Below are 18337 nucleotides of genomic sequence, written 5' to 3'. Positions count from 1 at the left end.
AGGGAACAAGACAACCTCCCAAGGCACAAGAATGTATTTGATTGAGATAGTCAGGAGAAGAACCCCCGGTGGGAAGGCGTGCTTGTCTGGGCCCCTCTCAACACTCCCAGCTCCTTGTACTCCATACAGTGGTGAGCACTACTCACCACTGTAGACAACTGTTCATTTGATTTCCTCTGGGTACATTTGATTGTTAAGAGCAGGGGGGGAGGTTGCTTACACAGCATTTCCTTCTGTGGACCTTCACAAATGAAAAAAATGAAAGGATAAATAGAGGTCACCAGAGAAATGAAGCATGTCCACTACTGGAGAGGGCTCCTAGTACCTCCTCTCTGTCCCAGCAGGGCAAATAAAAGGCAAACTATTGTAGAGCATGTGTTTAGCATGTGTGGGGCCTTCTGTTCCATCTCTAGCACCACCTTACGTAAAAATTAATTAATTAAGAATAAAGTTAGCTCAAGTTGTATAACTTGTCTTTTCCGACTATAATTAGATGCCTTCAGGGAGAAGCATCTGCATCATCTTTATGCATTTGTTCTCAGCTGAAGGAGAATGCCTGTCAGATGCTAATACGTGCCTTGTAAACCCAAGCCAAGCTCACTGGGAAAGGGGGGTTTCCTCCTAGGAGGGGCTGTAATAGCTAAATGGCCACCATACATAATAGACCCCAGGAGTCTTACTCTGATGGTAACAAGGTTTATGCTGCAGGCTAGGAGTGGTCCCCGCCATCCCTGCCCCTCCCCCAACCTTCCACACCTCAAGTCCCCAGACCTCCCCACCCCTGCCCCAGTCTCCTCTCCCCAAATTGTTCCATATAAACAGGGAATTGCAAAGAGAAACCAAACAAAAAGAGTGCAGGCCCTATGTGTCCTGTCTCAAGAAGCAGAGACTTAGAACCAAAAATGAAACCCCATGTCATTCAACAAGCACCTTCATCTTTCTTTAAAACACCAGCAGCACTTCTGTTCTGCTGTCTCATCCCTGACTGAACTACCAAGATTACAAATCAAAGACAAGTGAGTCCATGCATTGCCCCAAGTAGGTGACAAACCCTGCTCCTGCTTTGTGCTGGAAGGTATAGAATTAGTTATGGTGTGATTCTAGCCTTGACAATTTTGACACCCCTCCTCCATGCCTGGGCCCAACACACGAGCCAGCTTTCTCCCCCATACTCTTCCTTTGGGCAGAGCAGGGTGGTGGTGGCCAAGAAGGCCCAGCCATTCGTCTGTTAAAGCAGCACACAGGTGCAGTGTGCAGTAGTTGCTGGGCTCGCTAACCTTTAATCCACACATCCATCACAGCCTTCTTTGGACACAACCTGTGTGTGTAGCAGGGTGCTAGAGTCCAGGAACACCAGAGCAGATGCTCACACAGGTTGTCTATCAAGAGCAGTTTAATCGAGAAGTGGCTGGAGTCACACTGGTCTTGAGGAAGAGACAAGAGGGGAAGAGGAGATATGGAGGAATGCAGGTCTCACTGCCTTCTGTGTTCCTGACACCCAGGCCATAACCGGCATGGCTATTGACAACCATCTTCTGGCACTGAGGGAGCTGGCCCGAGACCTGTGCAAAGAGCCACCTGAGATGTTCATGGATGAAACATACCTGATGAGCAACCGGTTTGTTCTCTCCACCAGCCAGGTACAGCCTCTGCATGTGTGCCCAGGGCCCAGGAGGTCCCATAGTAAAGACATTAGTGACTTGGAACCAGGCTTTGTCTCTGCTTTTTTAACACACACACACACACACACACACACACACACACACACACACACACACACACACACGCTACTTTGAAAGATTTAAGTTATTATTGCCAACCACTCTGTGCTATAAAACAATGAAGTCAACTATATCCTCTCCACTCTCAACCCCACCCCTGGCTCTTTTTTTTTTAATTTACTTATTTTTATTTTATGTGCATTGGTGTTTTGCCTGCATGTATGTACATCTGTATGAGGGTATCAGCTCCCTTGAAATTGAAGTTGCATGCAATTATGAACTGCCATATAGGTGCTGGAAATTTAATTCAGGTCCTCTGGAAGAGCAGCCAGTTCTCTTAACCACTGAGCCATCTCTCCAGCCCTTCATTTTTTTTTCTCTTAACAAGTTTCATCTTTATTTATTTATTTGTGTGTGTGTGTGTGTGTGTGTGTGCGTGTGTGTATGTGTGTGTGTGTGTGTATGTGTATTTGTCAATGTGCCTATGTGAGTGTGTACCATGTGTCTGTGGGCGCCCTCAGAGGCCACAAGAGAGTGTTGGATCCTCTGAAGCTAGAGTTACAGGCAGTTAACTCTAGCCATCTTCCTAATCTAGGTGCTGGGAATTGAACTTGCTCTGGAAGAGCAGCAAAACTCTTTCAATCACTGAGCCATTTCTCCAGCCCTAGGCTCTACCTCTTAAGAGTTTGTCACCTTTCAGTAGAATGACCTAAATGTTCAGGACATTAATAGTCTCCCATCTTCTAAGTAGGAATGATCACAGGCTCCCTTAGACAAGGTAGACAGGCCGGGAACACATCCATCTGGGGGTTCTAACTATTATGCAATACTGCCTGCCATCCACTGCCTGTGAAGGGGTATCCCACTGTAGAGGACCTTAGGATCTGAAGCCTAACAGGCCTGGTTATGGGTCCCTTAATTACGTCATGGGTATTATGGTAATAATACCATATTATTATTATATAATAATACCAGGGCACCAATGGCAGAAAATCAGTTTTCAGCCCATTTCCTACGTGGTGCTGAATACATACCATTGTGTTAAAGGACCACAGCCACAGACAGAATGACGTTCATTAGCGGAATTTCCTACGTGGTGCTGTATACATACCATTGTGTTAAAGGACCACAGCCACAGACAGAATGACGTTCATTAGCGGAAAGCTGCGGGGGAGGGGAGGAGACATGTAACCACACCAGCCTCCTGGAAGTTACCACACCTGCAAACCGCTGGACATAGGAGGTGAAGGGGGAATGACAAAACTGTGTGTGAGGATAAAAGCCCACTCAGTAATTTAATTTTGTCATTACAGCAGTGGGCTTGCAGACATGAATAAATGAGACCAGAATACTACAACATAAATTCTTCAGGAAACCATCCATGGGCATAGAGTGCTCTGGAATGACTTCATGGCCTCCAGCCATTGCACGGCAAATTTATCTGACAATGCAGTGACTCTATTAGCAAGACTAATGGCTTGTTCTGCCCCATTAAAATGGCCAGTGCCATTTCAGAAGGCCTAAGAGCACAGCGCCAGAAACCTGTGGATTTAAAACAGACCCTGCCCAGCACTACACTGGCTCAACAATCCTTCCTACTTATCCCTACAACCATCTAATAAAATGAATTTGGGGTCTGACTTGATTAGTGGTATCTTTCCCATTGAATAGTAACATTTATGGCTTGGATGCTTTCAGAGACACACTGTCTTGGTTTGTGATCCGTATCGCAAAGCCTTAGCCCTCTAAATTCAAAACATCTTAGACGATTAACTAAAATTCCAGATGACAGCAGGATTGGAAATGCCGGGTGCTGAGTAATTGTGCATGGGTGGGCGGGCCTTGGGGAGGAAATCAGACCAGCCAGGCGATACTGACAGTAATTAAGGATCTGGGGGAAATCAACAGAGAAGACGGCCAGATTTCCTCCAGTTCATAAATTACTCCCTGTGGGAAGCCATCTAATGGTTGGGTGCCACCAGGGTACCATTTAGTAAATTAGCCTGATTGCCACAGTGCCTCAAATGGCCCCTAGATGAAGGAAAGCCTTGACTCAGGCCGGGCAGCAAGTCGCCTTGGGAGCTTTCAGCAGGGCCAGCTTCCAAGCAGGGCCAAGTACACGCTGGGGAGTGAGTTGGGGTCTCTCCCCAGACACCTTGCACCTTGATGGGTGCATCTTTATGATCTTTAAGAGCCATGTCCAAACAATCATGCCAACACAATTCAGTCTGGTCAAATCCGTGATGAGGGGATCTGGACAGGAAGCAAATATGACGGAGGTCTTAAGATACAGGAACTCACCCACCATGTTCTAGCAGGTTCCCAGGTTGGATGCCACAGAATAGGCTATTTCTGACCTATGCTCTTCTCCAGGTACCCACAACCATGGAGATGTTCTGCTGTTATGGCCCCGTGGTCCCCAATGGGTATGGAGCCTGCTACAACCCCCAGCCTGAGGCCATCACCTTCTGCATCTCCAGCTTTCACAGCTGCAAAGAGACCTCATCTGTGGAGTTTGCAGAAGCGGTGCGAGCAAGCCTTGTTGACATGAGAGACCTCTGCAGTACACTGCAACCTGCTGACGGCAAGCCACCAGCAGCAAAGGAGAAAAGAGGCCCAGCCAAGCCAAGCAATCTTGACTCCTGCCACTAGCCCAATCTCCTACAGGAGTCAAACCCTACTCAGCCCTGCTCCCATCCCCCACCCCAGCTTGTTGTTGCTCCTCTATCCTTGGGGGCTCATATGAAGCTGGCACGTGAAGAGAGAGAGCCCCTCATTATTTATCAAGGTGGCCCCTGGCCTTTACAACTGGAAATGAGACCCAGCCTGGCTTGAAAGTAGCCGGAGTGAGCTGGGAGCTCCCTCTGAGGGCCTCAGAAACTTAACCTTTATGCTTCTTTCCCAGCAACACCCAGTGGTGCACATGGTAGCTCTGCCAGTGGAAGAATAGTCACCTCATCACATGTTCTGGGTCTAAATAAGTCACGAAGGCAGAGGCTAGCTCTGGATCATCACCTGCCGCTGTCCTCCCACACACTCACATGCACACAGATAGCCCGAGTTCGATTAGAATACAGTGGTCCGCACCCACAAAGACATGTCTTCTTTTATCTTCCATAGCACAGTCTTCCTTGAGTTCAGATAATCTCATCCAGCTATTCAGAGAGAGAGAGAGAGAGAGAAAAGAGAGAGAAACAAAGAGAGAGAGAAAGAGAGAGAGAGGGAGAGAGAGAGAGCAGCAATTATCTTCATTTGATAATGGAGAGACCTAAGTCTCTGGCAAGGCTGTGAGGATTAAGGGTGGGTTGTGGGTGAACGGCTGCATGGCAGATGAGCAGTGGTGCCCTCTTTGGGAAGACCCTGTCCAACAGGCATTGTTGGAGTGATTTTCTCCTCAACCATTTACACTGATCTGGAGAACCAAGCCTTGCTGCTCGTCTCTATCAGATAAGAAACTCACTGTGTTTATTGGATGTATCAAACCATGCACTGTGAGGGTGTAAGACCCGTAAGTGGTAGACCCTTGGCTGGAGGGAACACCACCTCCCTTAGGAAGGGACTGGAAGCTGGCCTTTCCCCTCCAAGAACAAAGGAGGGTACTCGTATTTATGCAAAGGCAACTCTGAGCCATGGCCACAGGCTGCTCTGTGGGGACCCTGGGAGATGGAAAATGAGACAGTTGATTGAAGCAGTGATGCACTCATTGCAAGTATGGCCACCTTGTCATACTGCTAAATTGCCAAATTATTTATGAAGTTAATGTTTGGGTTCTATTTTTATAATATAGTTCTAGATTTATGGCAATATGTACATTTTAATTTATAGTTCTGTGCTTTAAAGAAACACATGTATGAATAAAGAGCGGTATATTGAAAACATTCTATTTAAGGTATTTAAGGACTGTAAGTCTGACTTCAATAAAATGTAATGCCAAGAAAGATGATGGTATCACTGTTCCTACTGACCGATGATATAAATTCTGTGATCCGAGTCAACAGTTCATTGGCCTGTATCTGGATTCTGCCAGCAACAGTGTCTGAGGATGTGGCTGGAACATTGCACAAAGCTACGAGTTTGAAGCCAGTCTGGGCAGCACAGAGAGACTGCATCTAAAGACAGAATTAAAATAAATGACAATGGGCCATAAAAGGGAGGGAGCTAAGTCTCTGCTAGTGCTCATGGCAGGCCACACCATGGTTGAGGAGCCGCGTGTGTTTCATGTGGTATTTGTGATTGACTGACAGGAGTCCAGTACAGAAATGAGTGCTCCCTGTAAGCCTGTCCAAATGTGTCTGTGGGTGGCATAAAGTGGAGATGCCTAGCTACGAAACCCAATGGCACTCCAGATTTGTGTGCCTTATCACCTTTCCAGGTGTCCTTACTTGTAATATGGGAATATTGAGGTCAACACTGCTTATTTCTGGGGTTTGGGACAAGATGATGTGAGATGGCCATTGTTTGAAAATGGAGGGGAAAACATGAAGATCTAGCATTCTTGTTGCAAGCGAAATGCAAGGTCACACTGGTCCAGCCTGCAAGACCCTCTCCATAAGTGAGCAATCTGAAGTGCAGAGTGGAGAGTCTTCTACGCAAAACCCCAGAGCTCTCCCAGCAAAAATACTGCTGGTTAGCGAGTCAGGATTCGGGAAAACCACGTTTCAAAGAGATAACAGCTTAGACTTAGAGGAGAGAATGAAAGTGATCCGGTTTGCTCTTATGTAGCATACACATGGCAGACGGCCTCCAAACAAACAGATGTGAAATGCAGACAACACAGAGAACAAGAAGCAGAGACAATATAAAAGTATGCCTCCCTTTCCATTGGTAGATGTTGATAGCCAGAGAACTAGGTGGGTAGAATCCCTCAGAATGGCACGAGAGCAATCAGAAGTTTCCAAGTTATTCTGGGGCAGCAGTCTCCTTGGAGGTAAACGACAGTGGCCATCATTCCCTTTGTCAGTTCATCTCATCCTATTTTTTATTTACATATTATATATGTGTTTTGTATAATATATTATTACATACATATATAAATATATTTATATATTCTCTGGGTTTCCCTTTCAAATAGCCCTTTACACATGAGGAACAAGCACAGTGCTCTTCCTGGGAAGCGCTGATCCCACATCAGGCACAAAGACCTTTATAAACTGACTCTCTTTTTGTTCCTCTCCTGTCATGTGTTCCATCTTTTAAAGGGATTTCTGATCCTACCCTGTCCCTTGTATCATGGGTCCTGGAGTTCTGCCTGTGTGCTCTGTTTCTAATTCAGAAGTGATGTGGCAGGCTGAAGTGAATCAAAATGGCTCCTCCAACTATAAAAACATATTATTAAAGGGAAAACATTTGAGCTATATAAATGCATTCAGAAGATTAAAAAAAAATTCCAGCACTAGGGAAGCAGAGAAAGGCAGATCTCTGTGAGTTCAAGGCCACCCTCATCTACATAGCAAGTTCCAGGATGGCCAGGGAGTGTAAAGAAAGCTTATCTCACAAGGAGGGGGAGGAGCAGGAAGAGGAGATAGTGAAGGAGGAGGAAGAAAGAAAGAAGAGAAGGGAGAGGAGAGGAGCTTAAATCTCAAATTCCAGAAAGAAGGATGCCCACCGTGAGCAGTGAGCAGGAGCTCCAAGTTCATCTTACATGCCAGGTCTATTGTAGCGTCATGTCTGTCTCTGTGTTGAAACACCCTGAGCAGCACAGATGCGTAAAGTATTTCTCCAACTGACAGTTCCAGGCTGTGGCGCAGTATTGCTGAGGAGTCGGGAGGCAGGAACTTCAAGCACCATGCCCACAGCCAGGAGCAGAGAGAGACGAATCCCTGGACCTCTGCCTCCTCTTTGTCCACTGCTGATGCTCAGCTAGCTGTCTTCACTCTGACACAGTTCAGGGTGCAGCCTAGAAAATGGTGCCACTCCCATTCAGGGAGAATCCCCCTGTGAAAAAAGTCAAGACAATTCTGAGGATATCCTGACAGGCTTACCTGAGCTAGATAATTCCTCAGTTGAGACTCTTTCCCCAGGTGACTGTAGGCTGTGGCAAGTTGATATTTAATGCTATCAGTGCAATATCTGCTGGTCCATCCAGCAGCACACAGTCACTTGTGGTTGGCAGGATGTGCAAGCCCATGGAGAGTGAAGAAACTGCTTAATGTCCAGCAGAAACCAAAGCCCCAGAGGCATCTTCATCTGTGAAGGCAAAAAAAAAAAAAAAAAAAAAAAAAAAAATCAAACAAACAAAAAACAAAAACCCCTCTTCCCATCACCCCTCAACACACACACACACACACACACACACACACACACACACACACACACACACAAACAGAGGCCCCAGACAGAGGCAAGAAATTCTGCCATCTACTCAACGTGGTAGATGCAAGGGAAAGAAATGTATGAGAAATCAAAACTGTGAAGATGAAAAGCCTGCATTTACACAATCATTTTAAAAGGCCAAACTGGCCTGATACAATAAGACCCACAGAATCACATACAAAACCACTTCCCATCTTGGACACATCAAACACCCACAGTGGGAAACTGTCTATTGAGGATGAGCTCACAGTCAGAAATACAAAGCCAGGAAATAATGTGCCCTCCAGGAGAGCTGCACGGAGGCAAATGGAATCAGTACCACAGGCACTTCAGAGAAACTAATAAACAGATGTGTTTAATATTGTTAAAGACACTGTTGGAGGGAGACAGGATAAGGAACATGCATGTAAGTGTTGAAGGAGGAGCCTTCTAGTTTGCTTTCTGTTGCTGTGCTAGAGACTGTGGCCAAACACAACTTAGGGAGCAAAGAGTTGCTTTGGCTTGTGTCTCTCCATCACAGTCTGTCACTGAGAGAAGTCAGTCCAGGAATTCAAGGCAGGAATCTGGAGACAAGAACCAAACCAGAGGCCATGGAGGGATGTTGCTTACTGGCTAGCTCTAATGGCTCACTCAGTTTGCATTTTTATACAATCCAGGAGCACCTGCCCAGAGGTCACACCCCTCACAGTGGATATGACACTCCTACATCAATCATTAATTAAGAAAAGGTCTCCATGAACTTGCCCACAGGCCATTCTGAAGGGGGCAACTCCTCAACTGGGGCTTTCTCTTCCCAAATGACTCTAGCTTCTGTGGAGCTGACAAGACAAAAGCCAGCACAGGGACATATTAGACAGAATGTGGGGAAGCACTAGTCAATGAGAAACAACTGAGAATATTCTAGAATCTAACAAACAATTCTAAAACTCGTGGGTCAAAAAAAAAAGTAACACAAACTTTAAAATACTTGAAGAATGATAAAGATACCACATAACAGTTCTGCTCCCAGAATGCCTCAGTGACAAGGGTAGCATAGCTTATTATGATACCACCAAACAACACAGGCCATTGCTATTGTTCTTGCTTACCAGCCAGAACTAGATGATAAGTCCCTGTTGCTGAAGCCATCACTTGATTTGGTCTTAGGATACCAATAAAACAAACTAAAAGTGAGCTGGAGGTGTGTGTGCTCCACGCTGGCTAGTTTTCCTACGGCTGGAATGTGATATATAGTCTACTAGGAGAGAAAAAACATGAACAGTCAGTCTTACTATTAACCTATGCACTATACAGTACCAATTTGCCAGGCAAGTGTGCTCATTGGTATAATTGTGGCACAACTGACATGGGAGTGTCCAATCGCTTTATTGCTAGATCTGAGTCTCTCTCCACAAGAGGAATTCATATCTGATACTATAAACCTGGTCAAAACCCATAGCGAGGGAGGCCGTAGACCCTAAGATGGGAACCTACTACTAGTGTCTTGCTGAGTAGACATGGTACCAAACTGCCTCCCAACGTCTCTACCCATAGATTAATGACACTCTCCAAAATGGTCAAAGAAGCTTCTGTTTGTAGTTTATGCAAAGAGTAAGAGAATGCTGAGTGTTTGGCTGTGAGCAAGACAACGATGTCACTTCCTCCTAGGTCAGGGAATACTGTGGAAGAGGATGTGGGAAGGGTGGATGTGGGAGCCAGAGGACAGGATGGGCGCTGTGAAATACTATTTCTGGTCATGGCACTATGAAAGCTAGCCGAGCAGGGAAGAAGCCTCCACTCACAGCAGCTAAGTTCACAAGATCTGTTTACTATCAGACCTATCAACATTTCATCCCAGATGGGGAGGGCTCCATGGAGCTATAGGAACTTAAAGCTTGCTGGGATTGGGGGAGCCATATTCCTCAGTGCTAGATCCACTGGTAAATAGTCAAGCAAATAATCTTCCATATGTGCCCATATAGCAAGTGTAATTAAATACAGTAAGAAAAAAAAACAGCAATGACAAAACATGTATGTGGGAGAGGGCTTTATAGGAAAGGAGGAAAGGGGTTCCGTGGAAAGGGGAGATATAAGCTGACAATGTGAGATATGAGCAAAGTCCATTAAATATGAGTGTAAAAGTGTGAACAAGTAAATTAAGTTTACTCAAACATACCTCATAGCAAAACATTGGGTTATGGCAAAAGTTTTTATGTGAAAATAATACCTCAAAACACATCAGAAAGGGATATGATAAAAGGATTGGTAAACTAAATATTACTTTGAAAAAATAGGGGAAAATTGGACATGGTGGCCCATCCCTATAAATCTCAGCACTTGGGAGTCTGACACAGGAGGATAAAGAGATGAAGGCCAGCCTAGGCTACATATTGAGTTCAGGCCAGCCAGAGAGCCATAATAAGACCCTGTCTTAAAAACAAAACTAAATCAGACCATGGTGGCACATGACTTTAATCCTATCACTTCGGAGGTAGAGACAGACAAATCTCTGAGTTCAAGGTCAACCTGGTCTACAGAGCAAGTTCCAGGACAGCCAGGGCTAACACAGAAAAACCCTTTTTGTCTCAAAAACCCATAAAAATAAAATAAGGGCGGGAGGAAGCCCAATAAAAAAGTAAAATTTCTGAGGCTGGCCTCAGACTCAGATATCTGCCTGTCTCTGCCTCTTAAGTACTGGGATTAAAGGTGTGCACCACCACATCTGACTTGTGGAGTTTATTCTTATGGACAAACATTTCAATCCAGCTTTGGCCTATTGCAGAGATTTTCATTGTACCTGTGATGTTCAGTCCCCTGGATAGGTTGTTAAACAAATGGCAAAGGAAAGGAATTGTCAAAACCCAAAGCTTCAGCTTCCTTAGCCAAAGTCATTGCCTTCAGTTCTTCAGTCTAAAAGCTATGTCACGGAGATGACATCAATTTATCTCCTGTGCTGGCTAGATTTATGTCAACTCGACACAAACCAGAGTCATCTGAGAGGAGAGAACATCAGCTGAGAAAATGCCTCCTTAAGACTGGGCTGTACAGAAGCCTGTTGTAGGATATTTTCATGATTAGTGATCAATGGGGAGGGCTGAGCCCATGGTGGGTGGTGCCATTCCTAAGCTGGCATCTTGGGTTCTATAAGAAAGCAGACTGAGAAAGTCGTGAGGAGGAAGCCAGTTAGCAGCACCCCTCCATGGCCTCTCCATCAGCTCCTGCCTCCAGGTCCCCGCCCTGTGTGAGTTCCTGTCCTGACTTCCTTCCAGCATGAAGGAAGTGATGTAGAGGTAAGTATAAGCCAAATAAACCCTTTCCTCCCCGATTTGCGTTTTGGTCATGATGCTTTAGCAATAGAAACCCTAACTAAGATACCATCGCATAAAATAATCACTGGGCATCCTATCAGAATGGAAAGAGGACTGAATAGGGCATTATATGCTAATATAAGGTACTTTTAAAATGATAACTAAAAATTCAAAATTTGGTTACAAGAATTTTGAAAAAGATACTCCATCGAAGATTCTGTTCAGTCACAGTAAAAAGAGACTCACTATGTGCTCCTAGCCACCTCTTGGGTTGCCAAGCTCCAAGAGACAAAGCTTAGCTGTGTATTTCTCACCTCTGACTTGTGCCAGCCTGTCCTGTGGGCATACCCATTTGGACCCCAGGGCAGCTGAGTGAGGTTCACTCCCACCACTTCAGATGACCCCAGAGCCAGGTACAGTGGGACTCAAAGCCCCTCTCACGACTCTACTAACTTCTGCTGTTTTATAATTTAAAGATAAATCCTTGTATATTTAGATACTTAAAAATTCATTCCTTGGTCTATTTTTTCTAAATAAGAGCAATGATTTGGCTTTTAATGAAAATACAGACAAGGATGGTGTCATGTGCTCACATTAATTACATGTTTTGCCATGACTCTTAGCTTACCCAAACCGTCTACTTTTCTTGAATCAAGATTCCAGTTCCAAGTCTAAAAAAATAAAAAATAAAAAATTTCACTATCTTCAAAAAATAACTATCTTATTCAAAGAAAACATAATTTTTAGACCTAAAAACTAGGACAGAGATTTATTTTTTTTAAAGATTTCTTTCTTTTTTGAGGATTATTTTTAATCATGTGTGTACATGTATGTTTGTATGGGTGTCTGTACATGAGTTGCAGATGCTCATAAAGGCTGGGTCAGGCTGCCTGGTATGGGTGCTGGAAACTGATCTCAGGGCCTCTGCAAGGGCAAATACTCTTAACCACGGAGCCATTACTCCAGTCCCATAGAGACCTGTTTTAAATTATCTAAAACAGCTCCGTATTGTGGAGTCCATTTCTCTTAGCTGAGATTGGGTGGGTTTAGGCTCGGATGACAAAAGACTGTACTTGAAATCTAAACTCTCATAGATAAGAACAAAAGAATTACTCCTTAATTTATACTGTATTTGTATGTGTGTGTATGCGTGTGTGTATATATGTACATGTTTGTGTGTGTCTGTATGTGTAGGCCAGAAGTCAACATCAGGTGTCATTCCTTGGGAGCCATCTTAGTTCTTTTGAAACAGGGTCTCACTGATTAGATTAAGATGGCTGGCTGCCATCTTAGTCTAGACTCTAGCCAGCTTCTTCTGTCTATCTTCCTATGCTAGAACTTTGAGTGCTCATCGTCATGCCTGGGGCTTTTTTACGTAGGTGCTGAGGATTGAAATCTCATCCTCAGGATTACACAGCCAGCATTTTATCAACAAGCTGCATCACCCCAGTGCTCTCAAAAGAAAGAAGAGTAACTGGGTTCAACCTGTTGGTTTCCTGTGTTACTACTGACATCTAAAATGTCAAGACAGAACAAATGAAAACCACTGAAGTCTAGTTACGCAGACTTGGGTCTACTTCACAGTAACCTTGACCCTCGTCAGGACTACCCAAGATTTAGGTTGACATTTTTTTATCTAAACTATATAAAAACAGCATCCAGTGGCAAAATAAATAAATAAATAAATAAATAAATAAATAAATAAATTGTGAGGACATTTTTGTTGTTAGTTGGTTACTTAGTTAACTTTTTTAATTTTTTTAAATAAAAACTGGTCAAATAATAAAGTCAAGAAACCTCCCTGGGAGTATAGGGATTGGCCTAAGACTTTTAGGACAAACTCAATCTGCTAAAAAATAATTGTAAAATACATACTTTAAAAAGAATTAATGTTCAAGAATGGTACAGGAAAAATGTTATTTCAAAACAGAGAAAACATGTAACCTAGAAGACTAGAGTTTTAGGAGCCCATGCTTCCTGGTTAAGTGAATCTTCAAGGTGTCCAATCTTGCAGTTGGTTTGGATTAGAAAAAAAAACTACTAAGTAATATTACATTGGACAATGCATAAAGTACATTTTAAAAAGCAATGTTACAAAATAACTGCTTAAGTCACAGTACCTTTCCTCTCTTTCATTTTTTCTTTCTTAGTTGGTTTGTTTTTGCAACAGGGTCTCATATGGTCGAGGCTGGCCTTGAACCTACTACCTAGGTCAAGGATGAACTTGATCTTCTTCTTCTTCTTCTTCTTCTTCTTCTTCTTCTTCTTCTTCTTCTTCTTCTTCTTCTTCTTCTTCTTCTTCTTCTTCCTCTTCCTCTTCCTCTTCCTCTTCCTCTTCCTCTTCCTCTTCCTCTTCCTCCTCCTCTTCCTCCTCCTCCTCCTCTTCTTCTTCTTCTTCTTTCCTCCTCCTCCTCCTCCTCCTCCTCCTCCTCCTCCTCCTCCTCCTCCTCCTCCTCCTCCTCCTCCTCCTCCTCCTCCTCTTCTTCTTTTTCAAATTTGCCAAGCTGTGACTATTTATTAACTGATCAGATTACAAGAATACCACGGGCGGCACCTTAGTTCATCCGTCTAGTAAGCCTGTTTATCTGGTCTTCCCTGTTGCCAGCATCTCCACCTTCTACAACGTGAGATGTCTTTTTCTTCATTCCACCTCGTGGGGGAGATAATTTGAAAGGCCACAGGAAGTTATTTGTTTCCTTAAAGCATTTCCCAACTGTATAGATCTCATGAATTAGATCCTCCATGCAGATGATGCCAAATTTACCAAGAGATCGACCAATCAAGGAATTATCTGTCAAGGCAATCCGCTTCTTATTGATTTTGCCGTAGCCTCGCTTGTAGATGAGTTCATTTACTGACTTCCGGTTGGGGTACCCACATGCAATGTACGGTCCCACAATCCTCAGCATGTTAACGGAAGCCTTGTTGAGCTTAACAAAGGTGTCATTGAAGATCTGTCGAAGGCAAAGAAGCTGCAATACTTTGCGGACCTTTGGGCTTACTTCACTGATACCTCGGATTCTGATGACAAACGCCAATTTTGGTTCTGCGGGCACATTGAAGTTGCCAGCTTTCCTTGCCATCCTGGCCATGCGAATCGCACAGTCCAGGACATCTGCCTGGACTCCTTGTGATTGTGCTCTGCCTTCTCATAGATGAGCGTCCTCCTTGCCTTTTTGAAGTGTCTTCAGGGCAAATGTCTTCTTCAGGTGCTTCACCTTCAACTCTGTGAAATTCCTTCGCTTTTTCTTAAGAGTTTTTGGCAGAGCAGGTAACTTTTTCTTAAGGGTTTCTGGCACACCCACAACCTTCTTTTTCTTCTCTGGAACAGCCTCCATGGTTCCAGCCGGAAAAGGAGAGTGAACTTGATCTTCTGATCCTCCTGTCTCCACCTCCCAAATACTGAGAGTGGTTGGAACACATGGTTTTTTAAATAAGGAATGAAACCAGGCAGTGGTAGCACATGCCTTTAATCCTGGCACTTGGGAGACAGAGGCAGGTGGATCGTTTGAGGCCAGCCTGGTCTACAGAGTGAGTTCCAGGACAGCTACACAGAGAGATCCTGTCTCAAAAAACCAACAAATAAATAAATTTGGTTATGCAGATAAAATCTATGGAATACTAATTTCTTACATATCTGACCTTTTGTTTCTACACCTATTACTAATAATATTTAGAACATGTGGAAAATTCAACTTTTTTTAAAGAAATGCACAAAGATATAACGTTGTATTTTGGTAGTGTGCATATCCTTTTACTTCCCTAAACTAGAACGTAACAGGACAAATCAAGTTGTTATCCACAAATATGGTTACAGTAATTTAAATGTGAATGGCCAATCTTCCCCAGATTTAGAACTTCCCTACATTTTGATTCTGAGGTCATAGCTTCAGAATAAAAGAGGTAAAACTAAGATTAGAAGATAACATTTCAAGTTTAGAATAAAGAAAAATATATATAATAACCACTTCTATTCATCTTTGCCATAAAATTTCTAGCCAGTGATATACAATAAGAAAAAAAGAAGATTCAATTAAGGAAATAACAATTATAATTGTTTGCACACTGTGTTATTGTCTACATAGATAACCCCAAAGGACCTACAAAAAAGTATTAATAATAACAAGTAAGACCACAGTAGTTTATATAAGATCAATTCATAAAACTGAATCTATCTTATAAAATCACCATTGAAAAGACATGGTTTAGGCTGGAAAGATGGTTCCATGGGCAAAGTGCCTGTTACACTAGCCTGAGGACCTGAATTTGCGTCTCCAGCACCCATGTAAAAGCTAAAAGTGGACGCTGACATCTATAACCTCAACACTGGGGGTGGCAGTGACAAAAGGTTTCTAGGGGATTACCCAACAAGCCAGCAGTGGTGATTTGAATAGTAGTCTCATACATTTGAATGCTTAATGTCTTATTTTGGGTTTTATTGCTGTGAAGAGACACCATGACCAAGCAACTCTTATAAGGACAACATTTCAGTGAGGCTGGCTGGCTTGCAGGTTCAGAGGTTTAGTCCCTTATCTTCATGGCAGGGAGTAAGGCCACATTCATCAGACACGGTGCTGGAGAAGGAGCTGAGCGTTCTCCATCTTGATCTGAGAGCAGCCAGGAGAGAACTGTCTCTTCCATATTGGATGGAGCTTGAACACTAGGAGCCCTCAAAGCCAGCCTACACAGTGACACACTTCTTCCAAGAAGGCCACACCTACTCCAACAAGGCCACACTTCCTAATAGTGTTACTTCCCATGGGCCAAGCATATTCAAACCACTTCTCTTGGTGAGTGGCATTAGGAGATGTAGCCTTGGAGTGGCATAGTCTTGTTAAAGGGAGTTGTCACTGGGGGGTGGGCTTTGGGTGGTCAGAAGCTCAAGCCAGGCCAGTGTGGCATTCTCTTTCTGCTGATACAGATGTAGAACTCTTGGCTCCTTCTCCAGCACCATGTCTCCCTGGACTCTGCCATGCTTCCCGACATGGTGATAATGGACTAAACCTCTGAACCTGTAAGCCAGCCCCCGTTAAATGTTTTCCTTTATAAGAGTTGCCTTGGTCCTGATGTCTCTTCACAGCAATGAAACACTAAAACACCAGTCTAGCCAAATCAGTAAACGCCCAGGTTTAGTGAGAGACTCTGTGTCAAAATCCAAGGTAGTGCCAGTCATGGTGACTCACAAGTTACCTTCTGACCTTCATACATATGCCACAGTGCACGCGCTTCTAAAAGTGCACAAAGCTTAGAGAAAAACCAAGCATTTAGTGTCCTAGTTAGGGTTACATTGTGACAAACACCATGACCAAAAACAACTTGAGGAGGAAGGGATTATTTGGCTTACATTTCCACATCACTGTTCATTACTGAAGGAAGTCAGGACAGGAACTCAAACAGATCAGGAACCTGGAGGCAAGAGCAGAGGTCACAGAGAAGTCCTGCTCACTGGCTCGCTGCTCATGACTTGCTTATAGAATCCAGGACATCAACCCAGGAGTGTCCCCACCCACAATAGGCTGGACTGTCCCCAGTAAGTTACAGTTCTGATAGGAAAGGTGTCTCCAGTGCAAATGTTCCAGTTCGGAAGGGAAAGATATCCTGGCAGTCAGGAGCTAAGGAGTACCACAACGTCACACTGCAAAACAGACCTCACACAAGAGATTTATTGAGAAAAACACAAGAGGGTGGGTGGAAGGCAGGGTTTATTTATATACAGTTTCTTCCAGGTGGAACTTTCCAGGGTGAGGATTGGTGGGATTTTAAGTCCTGAGCTCAGGCCAGCCCAGGAATTGGTGGGACATTAAGCCCTGGTATTGAGATCACCTCAGGTTTTCTACTTTGTAGGTCAGAGCTTGGTCACTCTGTCTGGTTTGGCCAATATGAGTGGTTGAAGTGTTCTCTTGGCAGAGTCTGATGGTTGGAGGTCCTCAGGAATGGAGCCTGTCTAGTCGGGTGCCTCAAGGAGCTTACACCCCCATCAATCACTGATTAAGAAGCTACCCTACAGGTGTGTCTGCTGGCAATCTGGTCTTCTCTGGGCATTTTCTCAGTTGAAGCTTCCTCCTCTCAGATGACTATAGCTTGAGTCAAGTTGACAGAAATCTAGCCAGCACAATTAGATCCTTCCAAAAGGCATGAGACCATACTGACCAGAATAAAGAGTAATGATATTGTGTCTGCTTTTCTCCAAGTTTGCTGGGCCCGTGTGTGTTGAGTTACTGTCTGCTGCTGGATTGTGCTGTAAACTGAAGTTCCCAGAAAAAGCCATGCCCATGTAAAGGATTCTGCATGGCTGATTGGTTGGTTGGACTTCACCATGGCAGAGAGTTGTAATGTTCAGATCCAGAGACAAAATTATCTTGGGTTATTAGTCTTCTTAATATTCATTCATTGCTAACTTCTCTGTCTGACCTAATATCTTGTCAGATATTATGTAAAACTTTTGGAATATATTAACAGAAGGTTAGGGTCCCTAACGTCAACCTAAGATATCATCCGATCACAAGCATTTGAAGCCTACCGCTGAGTTGTCCTGCCTTGCTAGAACCCACCCACCCGCTGTGCCCACCAATGTATTTGGTAAATGTTTTGAATTATGACTTCCTTTTGTTCTGTGGCTTTAAAAGTTTATAAAACCACTTCTACGTCAGAATAAGTTATTAGGGGCAACCTGAATTCATGCTTCTGGGCCATGGTTTCTGGTATTTGACTCAGAATCAACTCTTTGCTTCCTCTTAAGGAGAAAGTTGGGTCTTGCACTGCCAGTGTGAAGCAGTATACTAGAGAGATTCAGAGTTCTACTGACGTCCTTCCTCTGTTCACCAATATGAATGAACCAGCATGTGTCACAGAAGAGCAGGCTGTACACATGGGGAGAAGTAATATACACAACAGTAGCATATGTTGGGAGAAGAATTGACAGGAAGGAGTTTTTTTTTTTTTTTTTTTTTTTTTTTTTTTTTTTTTTGTGACTTCTTTTAAATGAACCAGGCAATCAATACAAAATTGCAGTCATCA

The 18337-nt window shown here is 43.8% G+C and overlaps 1 protein-coding gene and 1 pseudogene across 1 annotated transcript in view; one reads left to right on the top strand and one right to left on the bottom strand.

Moving 5' to 3' along the window:
• The window catches only part of Chat (choline O-acetyltransferase), a 55710-nt gene extending 50057 nt beyond the window's left edge, over positions 1-5653 (top strand). The window contains exons 14-15 of the mRNA XM_034498883.2: positions 1503-1640; positions 4095-5653. Of these exons, the coding sequence (XP_034354774.1) occupies positions 1503-1640; positions 4095-4373 (417 nt within the window). The 3' untranslated portion in view covers positions 4374-5653. The remainder of the gene's footprint in view (positions 1-1502; positions 1641-4094) is intronic.
• An 8222-nt stretch (positions 5654-13875) lies between these two features.
• On the bottom strand, positions 13876-14673 carry LOC117705521 (large ribosomal subunit protein uL30 pseudogene; annotated as a pseudogene).
• Between the last annotated feature and the right edge of the window lie 3664 nt (positions 14674-18337).

The sequence above is a fragment of the Arvicanthis niloticus genome, chromosome 3 (genome assembly GCF_011762505.2).
Source record: "Arvicanthis niloticus isolate mArvNil1 chromosome 3, mArvNil1.pat.X, whole genome shotgun sequence".
In the NCBI taxonomy this organism is placed as follows: Eukaryota; Metazoa; Chordata; class Mammalia; order Rodentia; family Muridae; genus Arvicanthis; species Arvicanthis niloticus.
Note: the sequence above shows the minus strand (reverse complement) of the source record. Positions and strands in the feature narration are given on the sequence as shown.